This window comes from Capra hircus, chromosome 20 (genome assembly GCF_001704415.2).
Source record: "Capra hircus breed San Clemente chromosome 20, ASM170441v1, whole genome shotgun sequence".
Taxonomy (NCBI): domain Eukaryota; kingdom Metazoa; phylum Chordata; class Mammalia; order Artiodactyla; family Bovidae; genus Capra; species Capra hircus.
This window is the reverse complement of record NC_030827.1, coordinates 71,136,725-71,161,907: the sequence shown is the minus strand read 5'-3', so window position 1 is coordinate 71,161,907 and position 25,183 is coordinate 71,136,725. Positions and strand designations below refer to the sequence as shown.

Here is a 25,183-nt window from a genome sequence, read left to right as displayed (position 1 = left end):
ACAGCACCCACTCAGGCACCAAGGGCAACGGAGCCCCGACATGCTACCACACAGACAAGCCTGGACGCGCTACGCCGCGTGGAGGAAGCCGGGCTCACAGGGCACACGCCACGGATTGCCCCTCACGTGAAATGTCCCGAATAGGGTGATCCAAGGAGGGTGGGCACGCCCCTGGCAGCTGGGCGCAGGAAGATGGGCGTGCCAGGGTTTCTCTCTGAGGTGCAAAGATGTGCTGAAACTGTCAGGGATGGTCGTGCACATCCATGGAAACACAGATGTCGTGGGCCGTACGGAGCATGGGGGCACACTGGGGCGTGTGCACTGAGGTCGAGGAAGCCAAAGAGTGAGCGCAAAGGATAACGTTTAAAGTTGCCAGCGAGTCCAGGTCCACGTGGACAGGGGTGAGGCTTCTGCTTTACGGTCCCGCTGCCCAGCGCTCTGCGACAGGGTGCCCGTGAGGCCGATGCCAGGCAGCCCCAGGAGGCCAGCCTCCCTCCCACCCTCCCAGGACTAGCTGACCCTGCACGCAACAAAGACCAGAGCCTCTGTCGGAAAGGACGAGGCTCGCCGGTCTCCGCCGGCACACCTGGCGGGCAGCCTCGCCAGCACCCCAGCACTGCGGGCACGCCAGGGTGGGTCCGCACGCTTGGTCACAGCCGACCCCCGAGCCGCTGCCCAGTGTGGACGTAAACACGGTGCATTTGGAGGGCTGCCGCCCCCACGCCGACTGCACAACACACCATGCTATTGTTATCGTCACAAAGACACGAACAGGGCGCGCGAAACCACAAGATGAGGAACCGCTGCACTCTCCTCCCCGCCTCTAGTCACTCAGCCGTGTCCGCCTCTCGTGACCCCAGGGACTGTGTCCCGCCAGGCTCCTCCGGCCGTGGGATTCTCCAGGCAAGAACACTGGAGTGGGTTGCCAGCTCCTTCTCCAGCTGCACTCTTGGCTGCCGGTTAAAGGCCGTGGTGGAGACGGAGGAGGGCAGGGAGAGCCAGGGAGCATTGCTGGGAGAGAGGGGCCTGGGCCCCCACCTGCAGCTGGGAGCCACATGGAAGGCGGCCACCACTGAGTCGGGGCAGGGCCACCTGCAGGGCCCCGGAGACCCTGCCTCCCAGCGCCAGGATGGGAGGCAGGTCCTGCCTGAAGGGTGGGGCCCCCTCTGGGGCTGGCCTCCAGCTGGGGTCTTTCGGAAGGGATGGTGGGAATGGCTCATGGGCCAGGCTGCCCGCGGCACTGTTCGTGACGTGTTCACACCTCCACGGGCAACTTGCTTCCCGGCTGAGGGTCGGCCTGGGTCAGGAGCAGGACTCCAGGTCAGCCTCCCATCCAGTCTTGGACCAGCTGTGCGATCGTGGTAACCGTGGGGCACCTGTGGTGGAGGGTTGTCAGCCACTCAGTCACGTCCAAATCTTTAGGACCCCATGGACTATAGCCCGCCAGGCTCCTCTGGCCGTGGGGTTCTCCAGGCGAGAACACTGGAGTGAGTAGCCGTTCCCTTCTCCAGGGGGTCTTCCCCACCCAGGGACTGAACCCAGGCCTCCTGCGTTGATGGCTCAGCTGGTAAAGAATCCACCTGCAAGGCGGGAGACGTGAGACTGACCCCTGTGTCGGGAAGATCCCCTGGAGGAGGGCGTGGCAACCCACCCCCGTATTCTGGTCTGGAGAATCCCGCGGGCTGAATAGTCCACGGGGTCGCAGAGAGCTGGACACCACTGAGCGACTCTCACTTTCTCACTTACTTTACCATCTGAGCCCCCAGGGGAGCCCCGGGGCACCTGGACCCTCTAAAATGAGGCAACAGCAGCACCCACAACCAGACAGCCCGGAGCCTGGACCACAGGGTACGCGTGGAGTGTCCCTGCGCTCGGCTGGGTGGGGGCTGGTCAAGGCCTGTTGCCCCAGCAGTGAGAGGTGTGGGGGGGCCTGGCGGGTGTGGGGGCTGCAGCCGGGGAGGCCCAGCCCCTTGAGGGGGGTGGGCCAGGCTCGGGAAGAGGAGGGACCTCACCCACGTCCAGGGCACCAGCACATGGGGCCGTGTGGGTCACCCCTGGAGATGGAGGTGTGGCCGAGCCGCCGGACGACCGGCGCCTGCTGGGTTGCAGCTGCTGCAGGAGACGCGGGCGACTGGCCGGTGAGGGGGCTCAGCCAGATCAGGGGGAGAAGCTGAGTGGCAGTGGCCCGCCGGGGTTCAGGGAGGTAAGAAGGGGCAGTTTCTGGGAAGGCATACTGAGAAGCTTTCCTGTAGGGCGGGCAGCGGCGGGCGGGGCAGTGGTGAGGGGAAGAGCTGGAAGGGAGCTGGTGGTGGTGGTGGACCCCAGGTCCCCGGCACCCCTCACTGCCCAGGAGTCCAGCCCTGGCCGCCCCGGTCCTTGCCTTCCTTGAGGTAGAAAGAGTCCGGCGGGTCCCCAGCAGTTGGGCCGGGACCGCAGTTGGCTTTTCCCAGAGACCCGGTCCCCACCTCCTGTCCTCCCAAAGGACGCCCCCACCCACGGGCCTCTTGACGTCCCCACCCCCACCCTCTCCCCGAGACCAGCTCCACCTGCAGCCAGGCGCGTGCCCTCTAAGGTCCCCTCCCGCAAGGGGCAGGGGCGCTGGGGTGCCTCTCGGATTGGGGGTGCCAGGACACGCCGTGAGAGGGTGGGGCTGGGAGCTGCCCACACAGCGCCCACCGCAGCCCCCGACTCCCGTGGAGACCTTCTGTCCGGGGTCCCGCCGCGGGCGGCGCCGGCCCCGCGCGCAGGGCTTGGCTCGCGCCCCCGCAGGAGGCGGGCTGGAGGCCGGGCCCGTGCGCTGCGGGCGGCGGCCGCGGGGGGCGCTGCGGGGGCCGCGGTTAAAGCCGGGGGCGCGGGCGCGCGCGCTCAGAGGGAGCCGGGCCGCCGCCGCCGCCGCGCCCGCCCGCCCGCGCCCCGCGGCCGCCCCGACCCCGCGCGTCGGGTCTCCGCGGCCCCCGCGGACGCCTGGCCCCGCAGCGGATCCCGGCCCGGCGCCCGGGCGCGGCGCAGGGAGCGCGGGCGGGCGGGTGGGGGGCGACATGGGGAAAACCCAGTCCAGGCACGGTGAGGCGCGGGCCGGCGGGCTGGCGGGCGGGGGCGGGCGGGCGCCGGCCACTCACTGCCCCTTCCCTCTCCCCGCGCCCTCCGGCCGCGCCGCAGCCGCCGCAGCCTTCAAGCGAAGAGAGAGCCCGGAAGGTGAGCGCGCGGGGCAGCGGCCGGGGCGCGGGGCACCGAGCCCGGAGCGCGGCGTGCGGGCTGCCCCCCGCGGCCTTGGGAGGCGGCAGGGGCCGCGGCGCGGCGCCCCCGGGAGCGCGCGGGCCCCCCGCCCGCGCCCCAGGCCCCGGTGCCGGCCCTGGGCCTGAGCCCCGCGCCCCTGGCCGCGCCGAGAGGGGCGGGCGCGCGGCGCGGCGGGCCCCGCCAGGCGCAGCGCCCGCGGGCTCACGGGCGTCTCCTTCTCTCCTCGGTGCCGCGTTCCCCCGCGTCCGCCCGCGGGCCCGCAGGGGACAGTATCGTGGTGTCTGCGTACACGGGCGGCCGCAGAGGCGCAGAGGAGGTGGGGCGGCGGGGCTGCGCGGAGCACGGCGCCAGGGACAAGCAGGTAGGCGTGGTGGGCCTGGCGGGCTCGGCGGGCTCCTTGGGCCGGGAGCACCGGAGCTGAGCCCCTGACCGGGACCCGGGGTCCGGGGACAAAGAAGGCGGCGGCGCAGATGGCCGGCAAACGGACTGCGGCGGGGCCTAGGGAGCCCCTCCCGCGCCTGGGCGGGGGACCTGTGGCCGCAGGGCCTGCGTATCCCAGGCGGGAGCTGGGCGCGGGGCTGGGGCTCGACTTTCTCTAGGATCCATGCGCTGCACAGCCGTGGTGGCGAGTTAAAAACCACCACGCTGCCCATCTGCTGTGTCGGGGGTCGCTGGGCTCACGGGAAAGCCAGGCTTCGGAGGCATAGCCAGGCCCCCCAGACTGAAGTTGCTGTCAGCATCAAGGCCCCCACTCGGGACCGGCGCCCCTGTGAGTGGGCGTGGAGGGTGTCCATCCAGGCCTGGGGCACCAGAGGGGCCTTGGGTGAACCAGACCCTGCCCGTCTGCCAGGGTGGGTGGCTCCGGGCACCAGTGTGCCCTGGGTTGGGGTAGATGGCCAGGCCAGACGGCTGAGACCCCTCCTCGCCCACTGCTCGCTTCCCAGCGGCCCCAGGAGTCCACTGAGGACAGAGCACGCCTGCTCAGAGGCACGGCAGCTCCCGTTTGGAAGGACACTCTCTGGCCAGCTGGCAAATGAAATGCTCGGAAGGTGTTTGTAAATGCTTGTGAGGGGCAAGACATGTCCTAAGATCAGGCCCACTTGAGTCAGGACTGCTTTTGGGGAGTCAGGTTTGAATCCCACACCTGTAAAGGCAGGAATCCCGTTAGAGGATCTGCTGGGCACGTCACAGTGCGGCTGGAGGCTGTGTGCTCCTCGGGGCCAGGGGGCCAGGGTGGGGCCGCCCCTCCTGTGGGCTGATCGTGTCTGCCTGGGGAGGTGAGTGTTTGTGACGGGGTGCTAGCTCCTGCCTGCTTGGTTCTCCTGCGCGTGAGGAGTCAGATGCTGGCAGGTGACGCAGAGCGGTCCCGGGCTTACCCCTCCTCTTCCTGGCGGCCGTCCACCTGGGGGCTTTTTCCCAGGCATGGGCACCTCAGGCCTTGAAACAGGTGGACGAGCCTCCGTCAGCTCAGGGTGTGGACCACACAGCAGGTCCCAACACGTAGCCCGAGCGTGTTATTTACGGAGATCGGAAACGATGCTCCTGCTGCGTGGCCGTGAGGTGGTAGAGCCCACTGTGCTGGCCTCTGAGGCCCGCGGGTCCCACGCTCCTGGGACGTGTTTGGAGGAGCGGTGTGGTGTGGACTCGGGTAGTTCCCTTGTGGTTTTGTTCTTTGCTGTGGTCTGAATGTTGGCGTCACCCCGAAATTCAGCCTCACCTCCCTCCATGTGATACCTTTGGGAGGTGGTTAGGGCCTAGGGTCTGAGCCCTCACGATGGATCAGCGCCCATGTGAGCCCCAGAGTGCTCGGTGCCCCGTCTACCACGCGGGGTGACAGGCAGCGGGCACCGTCTACGCACCAGGAAGGGGCCCTCACCAGATGCCGAGGTGGCTGGGGCTTTGGTCTCGGACATCCAGGCGCCTCGGTCTCGGTCCGGCCTCCAGGACTGTGTGGTGAGTTCCTCCTGCTCACCGGGTCCTGACTCGCGGTGCGCTGCGGCAGCCGGCCGGGCTGAGTCTGCGGTGCAGGAGAGTGGAACCTCAGAACAACGGACGGCCCCTTGTGTCTAGCACAGGTCACTGTTCCCTGTCTCCTTCCGTCCTTTCCTAGTTTGGCCGTGGGCTGAGAGCCTCTGCCCTGGAGGGTGGACCCCGGCCCGGGAGCTCAGGCGTCCTGCTGCCACGCTGTTGCCCCCTCTGAGCACCCCGCCCTGGCTCTCCCCAGCGCGTGTCGGTCGGGGGACTCTGGGGGGTCGGCTCTCCCTCTGTCCCGTCTCCAGCCCCAGCTTCGTCCCCGCCTCCCAGGGGAGGCTCCGAGGATGGCCTGCCTGACCGTGCTGTGCCCCCAGGACCTCCGACTGGGGCCGGCGTGGGGACACGTCCCCGTTCTCAAGGCCACTGTGTGCTTCCTTGTGGGTCAGTGCCGGTCGCCGTGTGGCCACAAGAACAGTGGCCAGTGACCTTGTGCAAATTGGGTGCACGTCCCCCCACCTAACCCACCTGCTCCCACCACACACACGAGATAGAGGGAACGAGGCTGACTCTGCCCGCGAGTTAGTGAGGCCGGCTGGCTCCTGGTGCTCCCCTTGCGCACGCCCAGAATGTCTGGTGAACGTTAGTTTCCCGGCAGGTGGACACTTGCTTCGCGAGCTAGAAGGGTCCTCCTTGTGAGTCTGAGAAGCGCTCTGCGTTGCTTCAGGGCCGCGTGTCCCAGAGGGCCGGGGCGGCCGTGGGGCGCTGGTGAGGGTGGCACCGAGGGTCCCGGGAGGGGCGGCCGAGTCTGCAGGTGCCTCACGGGGTCACGATGCAGCATTTGGTGACGCTGGTACCACAGGCGGGGCGGCGGGGGCTGAGGTCACGGGGGGCCGGCGGGGTCGGGGGGCTCTGTGGGAACCTTGCTGCCCCCCCAGCACACGCATGACCTGTGGGTTCCCAGCAGGCGTGTGTGGGCGTCTGGGCACCACGCCAGCCCCAGCAGGCATGTTCGGTTTCCTCTTGGGCCCCCTGGGCACCCAGGGCCTGGTGTCTGCTTTCGGACGTGGCCTGGCCCTGTGCAAGGCCAGCACAGGTGCATGCAGCCCTGGGGACTCCTCAGGGTTTGAAGGCACCAATCCTAGCCCTGGGGGCCCAGACCCTGCAAATCAGGGAATCGGGAACCCCCCGAGGTCGGGCAGCGTCCGTGTTCCTCTCTCCACCTAGGCTTCCAGAGTTGCAGATGGCCCCCTGGGACCCCACTCAACCTAAGGATGAGCTGGTGGTCCCAACTAACCCTCATCTGACGAACCACCCCTCTCGGGCCCCGGAACCGCGAGGCCGCTTTGTCGGAAATGCCTGGAGGGGCTGGGGGCAGGGAGGTGGCCTGAGCACCCTGGGCGGGGGCTGCTGTGGATGGGCGTGTCCAGAGCGAGTGCCTAGTGTTTGCCTGGTTCTCACCTGGAAACCGTGAAGGGGCTGCCTGCAGGTGGGCATCCTGGTGACACGCCCACCGGGATCCCCTCAGGACCGGAGGGGCGGTGCAGGGCTGGGGGTCACCTACGGGCCTGTGGCCAATGGCGCTGGACACCCAGGAGGGCCTGAGGGTGCCCGGAAAGGCCAGACACCAACATGCAGTACCCACCGCACCCAGGCTTCTGTGGATGGTGCCAGGGCAGCGTGTGTGCCCGTCTCTTTTGTGCTGAGGCACCCTCCCGTGGTGAGGCCAGGACTCTGGGGCGTGGACACAGCCAGGCTGTAGCTGGGGCCCCCGCCTTGGCCGCAGTGCCGCTCCAGGGGACCATGTTGGCCGTGGGGTGGCCAGAGGCTGACGGAGCCCTCCTGAGGGCGGGGCAGGAGGGGCAGCGCCCCCAGGATGGGCGGGAGATGTGGACCCACTGCCTGCCCCGCGCACACGTGGCATCCGCCTCCACGCCTCCACGCGTGCTCGGGGAGGGGTGCAGCCCCAGCGAAGCCCCACATGCAGACTGGGGTCGGTGCTCGGACGGAGGGTGGGGAAGTGCCGGGAGCACCCTGCTGGGGACACTGCTGTGAAAGGAGGGGCCCGCAGGGCGGGGCGGCTCGGGGAGGCCGGCGCGCTGCCGGGGGCTCAGAAACGCCAGCTTCCAGAGGTAAGAGACACGGCAGTGGTCACCCGCCCACTTCGGGATGTGCTCGGCCACCGTGGGATGGCGCATCCAGGCAGCAGGTGTCCTCGCCCGCCTCCCCACCCCCCGTGCAGAAGGCGCTCGAGTGACGCAGGGGGCTTCCGCTGCAGGGCTCCCTCTTTCCCTGGTGAGCTGGTCGTGGTCCGCATCCATGCTGCCCACGCTGGTCACCGCTAGCTGGCTGGGGCTTGAAGTGTGACGGCTGATGGGAGCCGGGCGTCTAACGTGGCTTCGTTCATAAATTTAAATGTAAGCAGCCGCGTGGGCAGCCCGGCTCCGGACGCTCCGTGTGACACCTCGCGGGCCTGAGCCCACCCTCAGTGAGCTCGGCGGGTTTCACATGATTTGCAGAATTGTTCACAGAGCGGTGTGGAGTATCCCGCAGTCCCTGCTCGCTTTTGAACGTGCTGGAGGTTTTGGTCGTAAAAGTAGCCGAGGTCCTTCCAGATGTCAGGAAGCAAGGCAGACCCTTGGCACTGGGGTTCAAGTGTTGGCTTGGCCAGCATGTGACGCGTCCGGCATCCATCTCAGACCACAGACAGGCTCGGTGGGGCCGAGGTGGAGGGCCCTGGTCTGGAACCCGCGCTGGAGCTGCTGAAGGGGCCGCTGGAGGGGGCGTCCTGCCACCCATCTGCCGGGTCACGTCTCTCCCCACGGCCTTGTGAGAACGCACGCCTGACTTCAGGGAGCTGGAGTCTGTGGTGAGGAAGAAGGGCGGCGAAACGCTGTCTTGCAGGAGAAGGTCTGGGGTCCAGCCTCCACTGGCATCGGCGTCCGCAGCTGCCCGGGCTCGGGACTGTGGGCTCAGGGCTCCTCTGGGGACGGCGCCTCCTGCCTCCCAGTAGGTGTCTGTCTGGTTTATCCGAGTCACATGCGGCCCAGGCTCTGCACACGAGCGAGGCAGGCCCCTGCAGGTCTGACCCAGAGCCCAGGTGCCCCTGAAGAGCACACAGGTGGGCGGTCACAGGGCAGCGGGCATCACAGGGCAGGTGGGGTGTCACGGGGTGGTGGGCTGTCACGGGGCAGTGGGCGGTCACAGGGCAGGTGGGCGTCACGGGGCGGTGGTGTCATGGGGCAGCAGGCGTCATGGGGAAGGTGGGCGGTCACAGGGCAGGTGGGCGTCACGGGGCGGTGGTGTCATGGGGCAGCAGGCGTCACGGGGAAGGTGGGCGGTCACTGGGCGGTGGGTGTCACGGGGTGGCGGGTGTCACAGGGGGAGACAGCTCCGCAGGGGGACCACAGTGCACGCGGCTGAGGCCTCCCAGCCTGTGTCTTCCCAGCTTTGGAGGACAGAGCTGGGGCCCTTCCTTTCCTTCCCTTGGTTTGTCTGAAGTGATTTACGTTGTTTTAAAACCGAGCGTGGCACCCACGGTTGTCTCCTGGCACGTTCCCCAGCCCGAGGCCTAGTTCCGGTTCCTTCGGGAGCTCTGTGGGTGGTTGCAGCCTTGAGTCGGTGGCTTCTGGGACCCTGTGGCCCCTGATCCTGCGGCCCCCTTGCCCCCGGGGTGGGCAGGTCGGTGCCCTCAGCCTCAGGCCCAGTGCCGCCCAGAGGGAGGCCCCGGCTGGGACCCGGTGCAGGGCCTGTAGTCAACTCCACCCTCCTGCCAGGGGTCCTCCCCCCGGAGGGCACCGAGGTGCTACGGCCCTGCTGGCTGCCATGAGGGGTCCCCAGGCCCTCTTCCTGCGCTCGTCCCGGGGAAGGACCGTGCGCGTCGTCCGGGTGCTGGAACGGAGGGACCCCCGGAGCTGCGCCGAGGGTCCAAGGGGAAACCTGGAGGAGGGTGGGAGGCGAGAGCAGGCCTCCTGCTCGGGGGGTTCGTCTGCTGCCCCCAGACCATGCGGCTGCCCCAGGCCAGGGGCCGCTTCTGAGACGAGGTCATCGTGTAACAGACGTTTTCCGAAGAATAAACGCGCGAGGCCAGCAGGTCTGTGGAAAGGTGCTGCGCATCCTAGTCATCAGGACTGCAGCGAGGCGCCACCTCCCCCTTCGGGACTGCTGCCACCAGAAGAACACAAGTGACAAACGCTGGGGAGGGCGTGGTGAGAAGGGGGCCCCCTCCCCTGCTGGTGGGGACGCAAGACGGTGCAGCCGCCGTGCAGAACGCTGTGCAGACGCCGCAGGAGTCACAGCAGAAGTGCCAGGTGACCCAGCAGGCTCCCCCGGGCACGTATCCGGACGTGCCAGCTCCAGGAGGTGACGTGCGGCCCCACGCTCCCTGCAGCGCCATTCACAGTGGCCTCGACAGAGGCTGAGGCTGAAGCTCCAGGACTTTGGCCACCCGATGCGAAGAGCTGGCTCCTTGGGAAAGACCCTGATGCTGGGAAAGAGTGCGGGCAGGAGGAGAAGGGGACAACAGAGGATGAGATGGCTGGATGGCATCACTGACTCGATGGACATGAGTTTCAGCAAGCTCCGGGAGATAGTGAAGGACAGGGAAGCCTGGCGTGCTGCGGTCCATGGGGTTGCACAGAGTCAGACACGACTTAATAACTGAACGACAACAAGACACAGAAGCAGCTTAAATGTCCTTTGATGGTGGATGAGTGGATGAAGAAGATGCCGTGTGTACGTGCAATGGAATATTTCTCAGGACAAAGAAAAAATCTTGCCCAAAACACGGATGGCCCTTGAGGTCATGGTGCTAAGTGAAGTAAGTCAGGCAGAGAAAAACAAATGCTATGTGACCTCTCACTTATGAGGACTAGAAATACGTAAATATGTTTATAAAACAAGCTCCCCGTTGCAGAGAATGAGTTGGTTGTGGGAGGTGGGGGCGAGTGGGAGGAGCGGGGAAAGGAGACTGGAAGGTTTCAGCGAGGCAAGCGCAGGTCTGCTCAGGACTCTCTTTATCTTCCACGGTGGCCTCGCAGATGAATTGCTCTTGAGTCAATTTTGGTTCCTGTTTGTGAAACCAGGGAGGGGGCGCCGGTCTCCGCTCCGGCCCCAGGGGTCTGGACGCAGCCGCAGAGCCGGCGGGTGTTGCCTCCCTGCAGGTGTTTCCACCTGAGGGTGTGCTGGTGCGTCCAGAGGTAGGGAAGCCCACATCGCTTCTCAGAGCAGCTCAGCCCTCAAGGTCTTGGGCTGCAATCAAGTGTAAGCCTTTAGCGTCTCCAGCATGCTTGCCTCTGCTGGGGACACTGGCGTCACGTGTGAACATGTGGGGCCTTCTCAGCTAAAAACACAAAGCTGAAAAGGTGCGGGGTTCTTCTCTACTTTGGAACTCATCTTCTTTTGAAATGGGAAACACGAGGCTTTAGTACGGACGGAAGGGAATGAAAGTCCAGTGGTTTTTCCAAAGGAAGAGCCCAGGTGGAGGAAGGTGAACCTGGTCTGCATTTCAGACCCGGTGGCAGGAAACCTCTCCTGCCCAAGTGCGTGGCGGGCACGATGGCTCCCACACGGGCGCGGGCGTCTTGTCGACACTCTGTGTGTGCTGTGACCTCAGTGGCCGGGGGGCTCAGAGGGGAAGGAGGGGGCAGGCACCGGGAGGTGGATCCCGGGGACCTTCCTTTCTCTGTGAAGCTCCTCCTTGTTGGTTCTGAAGACTGAGCCAGTAGTGGGCACGACGGGGAGAAAACGAAGTCTGCAGATTTGTTGCAGAATGATTTTGTGTTAAATGAAAAACTGCCAGGAGCAGGGGGTTTCCTGAGGCTCAATCCCACCTTTGCGTATGCCAAAGCCTCCTTCCTCATGACCTCTGCCATGGGCAGAGTTCCTCACGCTGGCTCCCGGCATCTCCCCCTTTTTTTTTACAAAGTTCCAGGATGCTGAGAATTGAAACCACTGAAGTTTTTAGCGTATGTTATGGGCACGTCTTGATTCTCTGTGGTAGAGGCTGTGTGCATCCATGTATATGTGGGTGTGCATGAACACACACACGTGTGTACATGCATATGTGCGTGCGTGTGTTTATTTGTGGATGCATATATGTATGTGTGCTCACGCATGTGTGTGTACATGTGTGTGCGTGCACGGGTGTGTGTGCGTGTGCGTGAATGTGCGTGTGCGTGTGTGCGTGTGTGTAAATGTGTGTGCATCTGTTGTGCTCGTGCATGTGTGTGTGTGTTCTGGCACACGGATATGAGCATATGCATGCATTTTTGCACATGCGCGTGTGAGTGTACACGGGTGTGCATGTGAGCACATCATTGTTCAGCTGCTCAGTCGCGCCTGGCTCTTTGTGACCCCATGGACTGTGCCCCGCCAGGCTCCCCTGCCCTCACGATCTCCTGGCGTTCGCTCAGGCTCGTGTTCCTGTGTGCTCATGCAGAATAAATAGGTCCACGTGTGTGCGTGTGCATCTGTGCACACGTGCGTGCGTGCGTATGTTGTTTGTGAATACATTGTATGTTCACGCACGTGTATGTACCCGTGTGCATGTACATACATGTGAGAGCATGCATGTGTGTGTGCGCGCATGTCTGCGTGTGTGTGTGCTTGTATATTGGGCATATAGGGCTTCCCCTGTGGCTCAGACGGTAAAGAATCCGCCTGCCGTGCAGGAGACCTGAGTTTGGTCCCTGGGTCGGGAAGATCCCCTGGAGGAGATCTCCCCTGGAGAATCCCATGGACGGAGGAGCCTGGCGGGCTACAGTCCACGGGGTTGCAATGAGTTGGACACGACTGAGTGACCGACTCTTCTGTTCACACTGCAGTTTCTCACTGGCTCTGCACACATCTTAGGGTGCAGTTATTTCCCCGCGGGTGACCTTAGTAACCCCACCACATAACTTGTCAACAGCCACGGGCTGTGGGCTGAGCTCCCGTGGTGTGTGTTTTCAGGCCCCCCTGCTGCACATGTGGAACCCTTCTCCAACAAGCTTCACGAGTGGGTCCTTGGGGACCTCTCTGGGATCAGGGTCTTTTTTGTGTGTGGTTGCCAAGAAGGAAATCCCCATAGACCAGGGCAAATGGGCGTGTGATACTGCTGCTAAGTCGCTCAGTCGTGTCCAACTCTGAGAGCCTGTGGACCGCAGCCTGTCAGGCTCCTCTGTCCCTGGACTCTCCAGGCAGGAATTCTGGAGGGGGTTGCCGTGCCCTCCTCCAGGGAATCTCCCTGACCCAGGGACCAAACTCGCGCCTCCTACGTTTCGGGCATTGGCAGGTAGCTTCTTTAGCGGATACACTCTGCCGGATACATTCTGTATTTTTCTGACCAAAATGAGTGAAGTTGTGAGCAGCTGTGGTGGGTAAGGGGTCCTCACCCAGGATGTCAGTTACGGAGCATGCTGGCCCGTTAGGTCTGTAAGTGTTTACTTTAGGAGACCCTTTGATCCCCAGAGAACTGTGTTTCTAGGCATAAATGCCAAATCTGGTTGTTAGGAAGTCTGGCTGAACGGCCCTCACCCAGGAGCTCTGCGGCACAGTCTCGGAACGCCCTCGGGTCCCGGAGCTGCGGCAGGAGCTGTTTGTGGGGACCCTGTGCACCCCTTCCCCGACGCTCCACCTGCCCTCACTGCACTTTAAAGCCAGGAGTTGACAGTCGCAGCCACGCAGCTCCTCTGATGGAGCCCCTCCGTAGGCCTCACTGTGCACGTGCTGGAATTATTAAGCCCCAGGCCTGCATCGCCCTTGTAAGGCTGTTTAGCCGCTGAAGCCGCAACTGCTGCTGTGCTGCCGGGCCTTTCCTGCAGCCTGTGGAGCAGCCACCATCTCCCTGGTGGTGTGTCCCCAGCAGGCCTCCGTCAGGGGTGCGGGCAGGCCCGCCTCTGCCCTTGACCTCTCTCTCCGAGGCCGCTGCCCCTCCTGGGCCTGCCCCTTCACCCCCGGCCACCTGCCATCCCCTCTGCTGCCTGCTTGCCCTCCCACTCTCCCCCCAGAGCCCTGCCCTTGCCTTCTCCTGCACGACCCAGTTTTTTCCACTGGCCGGGGAGCCCAGGCCCCCTGCCACTCATCCCATACCAGTCCCGCCCCGTCCAGCGTCCTGACAGCCTGAGCAGGAGCCCAGGGGCTCCCCTGGACCCCCACTTGGCCCAGGTCACCCTTGCATAACACATCGCGCCCTCGTCCAGCCCCAGGCACTGCCCGGAAGTGACCTCGGTACCCGGCAGCATGAGCCTGGTGGGCACTGCCCCAGGGTCCCCGCCTCTGCCCACTCTGCCTGTCCAGGGCGTTGCCTGTCAGGGCAGGAGGTGAGGCCAGGCTCTGTCTCTGATCAGCAGGCCCCCATGGCCGACCGCCCAGGAGGCGGGGCTGGTGTGAGCAGGCCGGGGTGGAGGGCCCGCAGGGCAGCAGGGGGCGCAGCCAGAGAGGGGAGCCGCGAGCCTGGGAGACGGCGGCTGGGGGTGGAACCAGCAGGAGGGAGCGCGTGGGGACACGCGGTGAACACACCTTCAGGACAGCATCTGGCACCCGGGGTGTGGGCACTGCAGCCCAAGCGTCCCCCCTACCCTGAGCGTCCACCCAGCACAGGGGCCACCCTCTCCTGAGGGACTTGGGGCACCTAGAGGCTGTTCCACCGGGAGCCGCTCGCTCTGGGGGGCACCCTCACCACCTGCGCCTTCCTCGCACTGTGCTCGCCCCTCCTGTCCCCCAGCCCCCTCTCCCCGTCTTCCCTCTCTCCCCTCTGCCTGGACTGCCAGCCACACTGGGCCCCTCCTGCCCCCCTGTAGACAGCTCACCTCGGGGGGACTCAGGAATCCGCCCCGCCCAGGCCTGGAAGCACCCTAGACCTTAGGTTCCTCGGGGCCAGTGTCTCCAGGACCCAGAGCTCCTGAGCCATAAGGGGACTGCAGACTCTGGACCGCCTGTGTTTGTGACGGAACGGGGCCCTTCTGAGGGCAGCGGAGGGGCTGGGGCAGTTCCTGGGGGTTGCGGGCAGCCGGGCTTTCCTCTAGGGACCCTCGGGGCTCTGGTCCTGGCTGCCCGTTCTCGGATCCGTCACAGGAGGCTGAGCCTGTCCTCCGGTGGCCCCGAGTCTGGAAGGCGTGCCCTGGGAGCAGGTCTGTCCTTGCGTCCCCGCCGTGACTGTGCCGAGGTCTCTCCTTGCTCAGGCCAGAGGAGGGGCCTGGCTTCTGCTGGGTTTCTGGCCGGTGTACTTCCTGTCTGTCCCCATCTGAGGGGGACGGTGCCCCGTGAGCGTGTGCACGGGTGGTGACCATACCCCGTCCTCGTGGGGTTTTGCAGCACCCCGTCCTCCGGGGTTCACCACACCCTGTCTTCTTGGGGGATCACTGCACCCTGTCCTCCTGGGGGGTGGCCGCACCATGTCCACGTGCTGTTGGAAAGGGGTGGAGGCAGTGGTCAGCGGCCGGTCCAGACTCTCGACTGGCTGGTGGCTCCCGGACATGTGGGGCGGCTCCCCGTCCCAGAGCCCGCAAGTGTGATCTTACTGGAAAGGGGTCTCTACAGATGCAGCTGAGTGAAGGGCCTCAAGGCTAGAGGTGGTCCTGAGGCCCTGACTGCCGCCTCCCGTCTTTGTAAGAAGGGCGGGCGCGGGTCCGACCTCGGATAGGAGATGCATACGCAGAGGCCGAGCGGCCACACAGCGGAGGCTGGGGATGCAGACATGAGCCCAGGGCCCCCAGAGCTGGAGAGGCAGGAAGGGTCCCTGCCCCCGGAGCCTGGGGGCTCCCCTCCGTGCCGTGAGTCCTGACTCTGGCCTCAGAACTGGGAGGCGGCACGTCTTCAGGTGGGAGCTGCCTGGCTGGGGACCACTTGTTACGGCCCTGGGACTCAGACGCACTGTCCCTCAGGCCCTGGGGTCCTGGGGGAGCTCCTGTCTGTTGAAGCCCAGATCCCCAGATCCATGCGCTGAGACCCCAGGGACAGAGCGGGAACCAGCCTGGGTCTGTGAACAGCGTTGGGAGGGGCCTTGAGTCCCGGCAGCATTGTGGGGGGGGTGGTCGAAATAATGAGGGCTCCCCCCAGGCTTGCCGCAGACGCGCTGCACTCCGGGGCCCTGGGTGGTTTTTCTGGGCAGGCTCTTTATCGGGGCGACGGTGAAGCGGGTTTGTAAAGGCCGTCTTCCCACGTGCTCCGCCACCTCATGGACGCACTGTCTCCCTCGGGGATCTTTCAGGGACTCTAGAGCCGGAGGGCCTCTACCCCAGCAAGAGTGGGGCTTCCTAGGGACCTGGCCGCCCTCGAAGCCCAGGAGCGTTTCCTGAGATCGCAGAGGCACCGAGTCCTGAAGGAACCTGTGAACCTAGACGCTGGAAAAGTGGATGAGCTCAGGGGGTGGTCGGCGGCGCCACTGGAGCGTCCTCCTTCCTACGCAGCTGGCCACCCCACGCCCCGTGGCCTCCGACGGGCGCGTGTGTCCTGCCCCTCGACCAGGCTGTGTGTACCCCCCGGCCCGCCTGCGGGGTGGACGGCCCAGCGTCCCCAGCTCCGGTGGGCGGAAGGGGACCCTGGCTGAGGGAAAGTGTGGCTGGGCCTCCTGGCTTCTCAGGGGAGGCGGGGGTCCAAGCTTTTCCGTGAACTCCCCTGACACCTCCGTGCCCATCGCCCCCACCTGGGCAGGTGGGCTGACCCCAGCCTTGCAGCGGGACCTGGGAGGGACCGAGAGCTCAGGGCTGCACCGTGCCTCATGGGGCGGACGTCCTCTGGTGTCTCGGGTTCAGGGCATTCGTGCCCGGGGAGGCGATGCTGGGCTCCCCGAGAGTCCCCTCAGCCTAAGAGGCTGGGACGGGGCGACAGGAGCCTGCAGCGAAGGCAGAGGCCGCTTGACAGCGATGGAGAGGGACGACCTGGAGGAGAAGGCGTCCAGTGCGAGGGCCTCGGCCCGTCTCTGGCAGCCCAGAGCACCAGGCTGAAGGCGGGCCCCTCGGACGCCGGAGGAGGGGGCGCACTATCTCCCCCCGCTGGGGGCCCCCAGGGTTGTCAGAAGGCCAGGCCCGGGTCTGAGCAGGCTGGGTGGCAGACTGGGTCACCCACAGCCCCTGCTGGTGGGCAGAGGAGCCCCAGGTGCCATGGGGACAGAGCCGTGTCCCTCAGCAGAGTCGGAGGTGGTTGGTGCCAAGGACCGTCCAGGATAGGGGGGCGGGAAGGTGGGGCTGAAGGGTTTGTAGGTGGAGATGCTCTCCCTTGAGGAGCGGGGGAGGGCATGAGGTGGGAGTTTGCTGCTGGGGAGCGTCTGCAGCTGGGGGCTTGGCCTGGGGACAGAGGCCAGCACAGGTGGGCCTCTCAGGAGGGGTGGGGCCCGGGCAGTGCCCGTGCGTGCGTGGGGACATCATCTGTTCGCCCCCAGTCTTTCTGGAAGGCCTGGGTCTTCCAGCCACGGAGGAGGTCGCCGGCGGGGCGGCCGCGCGTCTGGCCAGCAGCCTGGCGCTGCGTGTCCTACGTTGCAGTCCGAGTTCTTGGCCCTTCTGTTGCACTGCAGCAGTACAGGTGAAAGGGCATCTGTGTGACCAGGATGGATGGGACGGAAGTCACCAGACACAGGGCCAAGCGTGGCAGCACTTCCCGCAAGCCTCCTCGCCCCCTTGTCTGATGGCTCCGCGTCACAGAGACTGCTAGTGACCCGTTGGATCTTAAACCGGCCTGTCCTTCCGTCGGGGTGTGCGTGGAGGAACGTTCCGAGTGTCCTGAACCCCCAGCCCCGTTAGGGAAGGCGGGCACCGTCTGGGGAGACGGGCACGTCCCTTGCTGATCAGAGGCTGCTTGGTTTTGTCCTTGGTGTGTTTGCTATTGTAGCGTTGGGAGCATCTCAGGGTCCCACCAAGGCTCACGCAGACCCTGTCCTGACCCCTCCCCAGCCCAAAGCACGTCTGTATCTCGTCTGTAACCAGCACCGCCTACCAAAAGTAAGTGCTCAGATTATTTTAAAGCAAAAAGATGGAATTATTGAACTTTTGACCTTTTTAAGCTAATGTGTAGAGGCCGCGGGTGGGCTTTGCTCTTCCTTTGCGTGCTCGGCCGAGCCAGGCGAACAGTGAGGAGATTCTCAGGTCCCCCACCCCGTGGCTCTGGGGGCCGAGTCCTCAGGGCCAGCCTCCCCGCCAGCCCTGGGGCTCCAGCAGGTCCCCAGAGGGGTTTCAGGGCCTCGGACATTTCCCCACCGAGACTGGCTCTTTTAAAGAAAGGCTGTGCCCAGTTTGGTCTCAGATCCTTAGATCCCAGGGAGGTGCCTCCTGCGGCTCTTCTTGCCTCTGTAATTTAAGGAGGTGAATACAGGGGGCTGTGCTCCGGGTGGGGTTGTCAGGAACCACACTGGATCTGAGCCTCTGACCACCAGCCCAATGGGGAGGCTGGCCAGGCCCCTGGCGGGGGGATGTGGTGGAAAGTGGGCCATCCAAGCTGTGCGGCAGAGTCCTCGCCAGGCACGCCCTGCCAGTACCTGAGCCCCTGGGCCCGTTCGTCCGTGTTCTGACCCCGCAGCTCGTGGCAGGGACCGCAGGGCCCACAGCCCCACTGGACGCCGGCTGGCTCCGGCTGCCCCCTGTGACGCAGTCCCTGGGGCCAGCTGATCTGCCTCTGGCCAGGCACTGTGCCTGCTCCCTGCAGACACCCGGAACCTCTGCTTCGCAGCTCGCTTTGCTCTTATGGAAAAAATTCAACTGAAAGCCAGGGCCTTACGATTGGAATCTACCTCGGTGTCCACGGGGCAGAGCGCGCAGATTGGACTCCGTTTGGCTGCAGGGTCCTGGTGCTGGAGTGCGGGGAGGCCTCGGGGCCCTGGTGCTGGAGTGCGGGGAGGCCTCGGGGCCCTGCGGGGAGGCCTCGGGGCCCTGGTGCTGGAGCGCGGGGAGGCCTCGGGGCCCTGGTGCTGGAGCGCGGGGAGGCCTCGGGGCCCTGGTGCTGGAGTGCGGGGAGGCCTCGGGGCCCTGCGGGGAGGCCTCGGGGCCCTGGTGCTGGAGCGCGGGGAGGCCTCGGGGCCCTGGTGCTGGAGCCTCGGGGCCCTGGTGCTGGAGCGCGGGGAGGCCTCGGGGCCCTGGTGCTGGAGCGCGGGGAGGCCTCGGGGCCCTGGTGCTGGAGCGCGGGGAGGCCTCGGGGCCCTGGTGCTGGAGCGCGGGGAGGCCTCGGGGCCCTGGTGCTGGAGCGCGGGGAGGCCTCGGGGCCCTGGTGCTGGAGCGCGGGGAGGCCTCGGGGCCCTGGTGCTGGAGTGCCGGGAGGCCTCGGGGCCCTGGTGCTGGAGTGCGGGGAGGCCTCGGGGCCCGAGCTGGGCCGCCAGGTGTGCCCCTTGGTGGCGGGCTGCGTGGCAGAGGCAGCGGTGTCTCCGTAACCTGGTGTTTTGCTTCCTGTTAGAGCGAGCTGGGACACACCACCCGCCTGGCCTCTCAAGGAAACTGTGAAAGTCACCTGCTTCGAAGTGGCGTGACGGGGCGGGGCAGTTAGGGCCAGGGCCTCTGAGAGGAGGATGCTGGGGATGCCTGGGGGCCCAGGAGACAGATGGGCAGGGCCCCCTCCACCCTGGGCCCAGCCCCGCTCGCCCCGCGTCTGTTCTGACCCTGGGGTTGGCTCTGCTGGCCCCGGGGACTCAGTTCTGTGGTTTCCCAGCTCTGCGGAAGGTTGGTCCTGTTTTCTCGTAACTGGCCTCGGGATCGGCCGCGGGGGCCGGGGCCGGGTGTAGGGGGCGTCTTCTGTCTGCGCCCTCGGCCCAGCACCCCGAAGGAGGCGGCCCCTGCAGCCCCGGCCCCTGGTTCCTGGGCCGTGCGGGGGCGCTCCCTGGCTCTTGTCCAGCTGGGGCGGGAGGTGCCGTGTGCCGGCCAGTGAGCTCGCCTGTTCACGGCCCGGCTTCTGGTCTGTGCCAGCTTTGCTCAGCAGAAGCCGGGGTTCCTGCTGCCTCGTGCCCTCCGGTGAAGGCCGTGTCCTCGGTGGGGGATGCAAGCTCCGCTGAGAAGCACTGGCCCGACCTGGGCCCTGCGTCTCGCCCTGGAGGCGGTTCTGATGGAGCCAGCCAGCCCAGGGTGGGCGCCTGTCATGTTCAGAACCCGAGGCTGAGTGGGGAGGAGAGGCTGGTGCTCCTGCACCAGAAGCGTGGCGCCCAGGAGGCTGGTCCGGTGCCCGCCGCCGAGCCCGGGCAGGCGTCCACGGTCTGCGCCATCCCTTCTCCCTGCAGGAGCTGCTGGGCGAGGACCCCAGGGAAGGGCCTTTCCACGACGACCAGTGTCCCCTCGAGGGTGAGTCCCACTCCCCAGCTCTCACTAGCACCCCCTGCCCTGGACACCCGGAACCGCTCTCACCCCGCGCCCCTCCACTTACCCCCCAGACCCCGGCCAGCCCGGGCTTGAAGCTGCCGCACCAGGCGGGCAGGACAGGGGGCCGCCCCAGGTTGGGGTCATCCCGAGGGCCGCCCTGGCCTCCCTCCCAGGCCGCCTGATGCCCTGTGCCCGGACTCTCAGCTCAGACCCCCCTGGGGGGGTTCCCACCGGGGGGGGGTCCTACCCACCCCCCTGCCCCTGGGGACACCGGGCCCGCCCCCACCACCTGCCCCTGGAGACGCTGGGCCCATCCACCACCTGCCCCTGGAGACGCTGGGCCCACCCACCCGTGCCCCGGGCTGGGACGCTGGGCCCACCCCCAATCCCCCGCAGTGATACTGCCTCCTGAGAAGGCCGAGGCCCGCGAGGGGCCAGGACAGCTCTTCTGCTTGGACGATGGGGAGAGAGCGGCGAGCCGCGAGGGCGCCCGAGGGCTTGGCAAGCGGCGCCTGAACGTGGACGTAGGTCTTTGTCCCGAGCCCCCTCCTGTGGGTGCCCTAATGTGGGGTCCTTGTGGCTCCCGGGGCAGCAGGCCCTGCTGGGCGGAGGGATCCCCTGGTGCCTGGCCAGAGGTGCAGCTGTGACCCCACGAAACCCACGGGACTTTCCCGAGCTTCAGTGCCAGAGCTGCAGGAATGACCCAGAAGCCGGGCCATGCACGGACCGTCCTGTCTGCCTGCCCGGCCAGGAGGGGCGGGAACCGGTCCCCGGAGGACGGGGCAGGGTTGGGGGCCTGGCGTGTGGGCGAGGATGACCCTGTGCCCGTCGCCCCGCACCCCACAGGCGGTCCAGTGCGACGTCTCGGTGGAGGAGGACAGTCACCAGGAGTGGACGTTCACGCTCTATGGCTTCGACAACAGCGGCAAGGCCACCAGAGAGGTGGCAGATAAGGAGGCCTGGGCCCCACAACGGGGACACGGCTGGGCCCCGCAGGCGGGAGGAGAGGCAGGGAGTTTTCCGGGCTCTGGCTGCGGGGAGGGAGCCACCGCAAGGCAGGACCCAGGTCACCCAGCAGGGCCGGCTGGAGCCTCGTCTGTCCCCCCCATGCCCAGCCGCTGTCTGTGCCGTCCCTGGTGGAGCCCGGCACGCCCTTCTCTGCCCTGGCCAGCAGCCCCTCAGCAGGGCACTGCGGGTCCCAGGGGTGCCCCGGCATGCTGCTCTGCTGCCTTCTGTGACCAGGAGGGCAAGGGGCCCGCAGAAGGGAGCAGACGTGGAGGATGACCGAGGCAGCGTGTCTGAGTTAAAAGCGGCTCTGATCATTCGTCTGCTCACTAAGCTCTTTGAACTCAGACTCAGTTTAAACTTGAAAAGCTCAGAGAGGCATGGCGGCTCCATCAGGGCTGCGGGCTCAGGCCTCTCGGTGCCTCCGAGGTGCAGAGGAAAGGGGTGGGGAGGCAGGCGGCAGGCGGTGTGGGCGGTGTGGGCTGGCCCCCAGTCCTCCTGTGCCCTGACGTCCGCCCGCCGTCCCCCCAGGACATGTCCAGCCTGATGCAGACCATCTGTGAAGCCGTTGACGCCTCGGTCCACCACTGCTCGGGCAGCAGCAAGACCCTCCGTGTGAAGCTGACCGTCAGCCCTGAGCCCTCCAGCAAGAGGAAGGATGGGCCCCCTGCCGTCCAGGGTGAGGGCCTGGGCTCCCGGGCTGGCAGCTCCCTGCGCAGGTGCCCTGTAGGCCCTGCCCTGCGTGTGGTCCCCACACCCCCGCCCCACGCTGCCACCCCCCCCCCCCGAGGGCCCACTCACTGTGCGGGATCGGGGGGTGTTAACTATGACCTCCGCTCAGCGAACCCTCACGGCAGAGGGCTCCGTGGCATCCTGAGCACGGAGAGTGAGCCGAGGGCTGGAGACGGTTCCGTGAAGGAGAGTGAGTGCGTGCAGGAGGGCAGGTGCACGAGAGAGTGAGGCGTGAGCAGCACGAGTGGGCAGCGGTGGGCGAACAAGGGAGTGACTGGACGTGCGGGTGGACGAGGAGTGAGCAGCTGGACCGAGGCTCGAGTGAGTGGAGGCGCGAGTGAGTGAGTGAGCATGCAGGGGTTGGCGAGCACCTGAGCAGAGAGAGTGGAACGGGGAGCACCTGAGCAGAGAGTGAGGAACGGGGAGCACCTAACCAGAGAGAGCGAGGAACGGGGAGCACCTGAGCAGAGAGCGAGGAACGGGGAGCACCTGAGCAGAGAGCGAGGAACGGGGAGCACCTGAGCAGAGAGAGCGAGGAACGGGGAGCACCTGAGCAGAGAGCGAGGAACGGGGAGCACCTGAGCAGAGAGAGTGGAACGGGGAGCACCTGAGCAGAGAGTGAGGAACGGGGAGCACCTGACCAGAGAGAGCGAGGAACGGGGAGCACCTGAGCAGAGAGCGAGGAACGGGGAGCACCTGAGCAGAGAGAGCGAGGAACGGGGAGCACCTGAGCAGAGAGCGAGGAACGGGGAGCACCTGAGCAGAGAGAGTGGAACGGGGAGCACCTGAGCAGAGAGAGCGAGGAACGGGGAGCACCTGAGCAGAGAGAGCGAGGAACGGGGAGCACCTGAGCAGAGAGAGCGAGGAACGGGGAGCACCTGAGCAGAGAGGAACGGGGAGCACCTGAGCAGAGAGAGTGGAACGGGGAGCACCTGAGCAGAGAGAGCGAGGAACGGGGAGCACCTGAGCAGAGAGAGCGAGGAACGGGGAGCACCTGAGCAGAGAGTGAGAAAGGGGAGCACCTGAGCAGAGAGTGAGGAACGGGGAGCACCTGAGCAGAGAGAGCGAGGAACGGGGAGCACCTGAGCAGAGAGCGGGGAACGGGGAGCACCTGAGCAGAGAGCGGGGAACGGGGAGCACCTGAGCAGAGAGCGGGGAACGGGGAGCACCTGAGCAGAGAGCGGGGAACGGGGAGCACCTGAGCAGAGAGCGGGGAACGGGGAGCACCTGAGCAGAGAGCGGGGAACGGGGAGCACCTGAGCAGAGAGCGGGGAACGGGGAGCACCTGAGCAGAGAGCGGGGAACGGGGAGCACCTGAGCAGAGAGTGGGGAACGGGGAGCTGGGTGAGTCAAGGCTGCCTGCCCGCGTCCCCTGCTTTTAGACCGCGAGCCCAGTCGCTGCAGGGCGGAGGCGGAGCTCAGTGAGGACCCCAGGGTGGCCGACAGGAGGCTGTCTGCACATGTCCGGTGAGGGCCTGGGCCCCGGCTCTGCTCCCCTGGGACGGGAACACCCTGGCCACACCCCTGCTTCCCACAGGCCTCAAGGGCTGTCCCCTCGGGGTGGCCTCGGGCACTCCCTGCCATCGGGTGGGTGGCCGGCCCCCGGGTGGGAGCTGGGCAGGCCCAGTGTTGTCTGAGAGGCCGCAGGGCTTCACGGGCCCGCTCGCTTCCGGGCCCCGTGGTTCCACCCCTTGAGGGCAGCGGCCGCAGAGCCCTCGCCAGCTCCCGGTGACAACGGCGGCACCAGGACCTGAGGCCCTGTGGGCCCTGCTTGTCCCTGACCTCGCAGGTCAGAGCGCCGGAGACCAGAGCTATATCCCTCTCCTGCTCCTCGCAGGAGGCCCAGCGCCGACCCCCAGCCCTGCTTGGAGCGGGGGCCCTACTGCGTGGACGAAAACACGGAGCGGAGGAACCACTACCTGGACCTGGCCGGAGTCGAGAGCTACGTGTCCAGGTTCGGGCCAGGTGAGTCCCGGGCGGCAGGCCTGGGCGTCGTGGGTCCTGGCAGCAGCGGGCCCAGCGGGACAGAGCCAGCCCCGTGGAGGTCCTCACAGCTGCTGTGTCTGCAGGGTCCCCCCCGATGCAGGCCCGGCCGGAGCCCCCCGCCAGGGCCTCGCACCCACAGGGCCGGTCCCGCTCACAGGAGTCAGACGTGCACGCTGCCCACCATCGCCGCTGCCCGGGGCTGGCCGAGTTCGCCCTGCCGGCTGCTGAGCCACTGCCCCGGGCCCTGGACCTGCCGCCCCGGCCGAAGGGCCCCGAGCGGCCATTCCTGAGGTCCCCCCAGGGCTCGGGCCGGCCCCCTGGCGTGCCCAGCGGGCCCAGGCCTGGGCGGTCCTTCAGCTTCCACCCGCCCGCCCCCCTGCCACAGGCGCCCCTGGAGGCCCACCCCCTCCCGCAGCCGCCGCCCCCGCCCTACGGCCACCGGCGGTGCCGGCAGAGGGCGCGGGAGGGCCACTCGCCGCTGAAGGCCGTGCCGGGCCCGCCCGCGGCGCTGGAGCAGGAGCTGCCGCCTTCGCTGCTGGGCGAGGGCTTCGCGGGGCCGGCCGTCCAGCGGCATGAACACCATCACCACCACGAACACCATCACCACCACCATCACCACCACCACGCGGCCTAGCGCCCCCGGCCCGGCTGCCCTCCTCCACCACGCGGCCCAGGGCCCCACGGCCCACCCACCCTCCTCGCCAGCAGCCCGAGGCCACGCTGTCCCCCAGCCGAGCTTTCTGTGTCGTCCCTGAACACACGTTCGCTTCGAGATGCCTGCACCCGCTTCTGTCGTGATTCCAGCGTGAGGCTCAAGGGCAGGAGGGAACTGTCGGCCACTCCTGGCCTGTTTCTTTCCCTGCAGAGCAAGCGCTGGGGGGGCTTCACTTGGAGGGGGCAGGTGGGGGTGCGAGCCTTCTGGTCCCCCGGGACTGGGTGGACGGGGCCCTTGCGGCTCCTACAGCTTGTCTGTCATGAAGCCGGGAGGGCGGTCAGGGAGCCCCCGCTGCCCGAAGCTCCAGGGTGTGCGGGGCCCGCAGACGGGGGAGGCGGCTCCCCTTCAGTCGTCCAGGAGCCGAGAGGAGGTAGGCTGTGGGGGTGCCCCCAGCACCCTGAGAGGACGCAGAGGCCGCGGCGGGGCTGGGGAGGTGTGGGTTCCCCGAGAACGCATGTGGCGGAGGCGGCCTCCCGTCCTCCGTGGACTCGAACGCACCCCATGGAGCGCCGCACACAGCTTCAGCTTCGGGAAAGCGCCCTTCCCGCTGGCAGGCCCGGAGAGGGCTGCAGGGAGCAGGGCGCCCAGCACCCTGGAGCCCTGGCCTGTGACCCCCCGAGGCCCAACGCGGCCGCCGCTCAGCCCCAGGCGAGCCACTCGTGACTCCGTGCCGCTGGTTTTGTGTCTGCTGCCTTGGCACTGTCTTTACGGATGAAGCCGCTTGGTGGTCCACCTGTGATTGCGTTTTCCCGTCATAATAAAAATGCGTGCATTTGGTAACGTCACACCTCGTTTTCACGTGAGTTTTCAGTAGAGTTGATCGGTCCGCCTCTGCCAGCGTATGTGGCCACAGGTGGGGACAGCTGGCCGCTCGGCTGGGACAGGCGTGCTCTTCGGGGACACAGCGTGTCCGTGTCTGTGACCTGCAGGCAGGCCACAGCTCCATGTGTACGGCCCACTCTTGCCCTGCGTCACTGCTCCCCAAACGAGAAAAAGCCCAAGCCTGGAACTGGGTTTGTGCCACGCGTGCGCGCTCGCCCCGCTGCTTCACCATGTCTGACTCTGCAACTGTGTTGGCTGTAGCTACCAGTGGGCTGCTGTTTGCTCCTCACGGGATCTTCCTGATCAAACCTTTGTCTTGGGAAGACCCCCTAAGCCTGAGATTGCGTTCATGCTAAGGGGCCTCTTCGGCTGCCATCTGGGGGGCTGTGTGGACCGAGGTTAGGCAGCAGCTTTGGCTCTCTGTGGATGAGAATGTCTGGAGAAGGCGGCGCCCTGCGCCTCTGGG

The 25,183-nt window shown here is 66.6% G+C and overlaps 1 protein-coding gene across 2 annotated transcripts; it reads left to right on the top strand.

The window, feature by feature from the left end:
- On the top strand, positions 2,977–24,680 carry NKD2 (naked cuticle homolog 2). 2 transcript variants are annotated; one of them, XM_018065638.1, is made up of 11 exons: positions 2,977–3,063; positions 3,160–3,195; positions 3,501–3,598; positions 17,076–17,123; positions 19,379–19,439; positions 19,854–19,981; positions 20,304–20,399; positions 20,994–21,141; positions 22,577–22,661; positions 23,032–23,159; positions 23,264–24,680. In XM_018065638.1, exons 1-11 carry the CDS (start codon positions 3,039–3,041, stop codon positions 23,812–23,814), a joined length of 1,404 nt encoding a protein of 467 aa, XP_017921127.1. In that variant the 5' UTR covers positions 2,977–3,038; the 3' UTR covers positions 23,815–24,680. The 2 variants fall into 2 exon arrangements, with proteins under 2 accessions (XP_017921127.1, XP_017921128.1); XM_018065639.1 differs by lacking the exon at positions 17,076–17,123.

Coding starts and splice junctions, on each gene's coding strand:
- NKD2 (XM_018065638.1), top strand. CDS start 3,039: ATGGGGAAAACCCAGTCCAGGCACG. Junction 3,196..3,500: donor GCGAAGAGAGAGCCCGGAAG/GTGAGCGCGCGG, acceptor GCGGGCCCGCAG/GGGACAGTATCGTGGTGTCT. Junction 23,160..23,263: donor CGTGTCCAGGTTCGGGCCAG/GTGAGTCCCGGG, acceptor CTGTGTCTGCAG/GGTCCCCCCCGATGCAGGCC.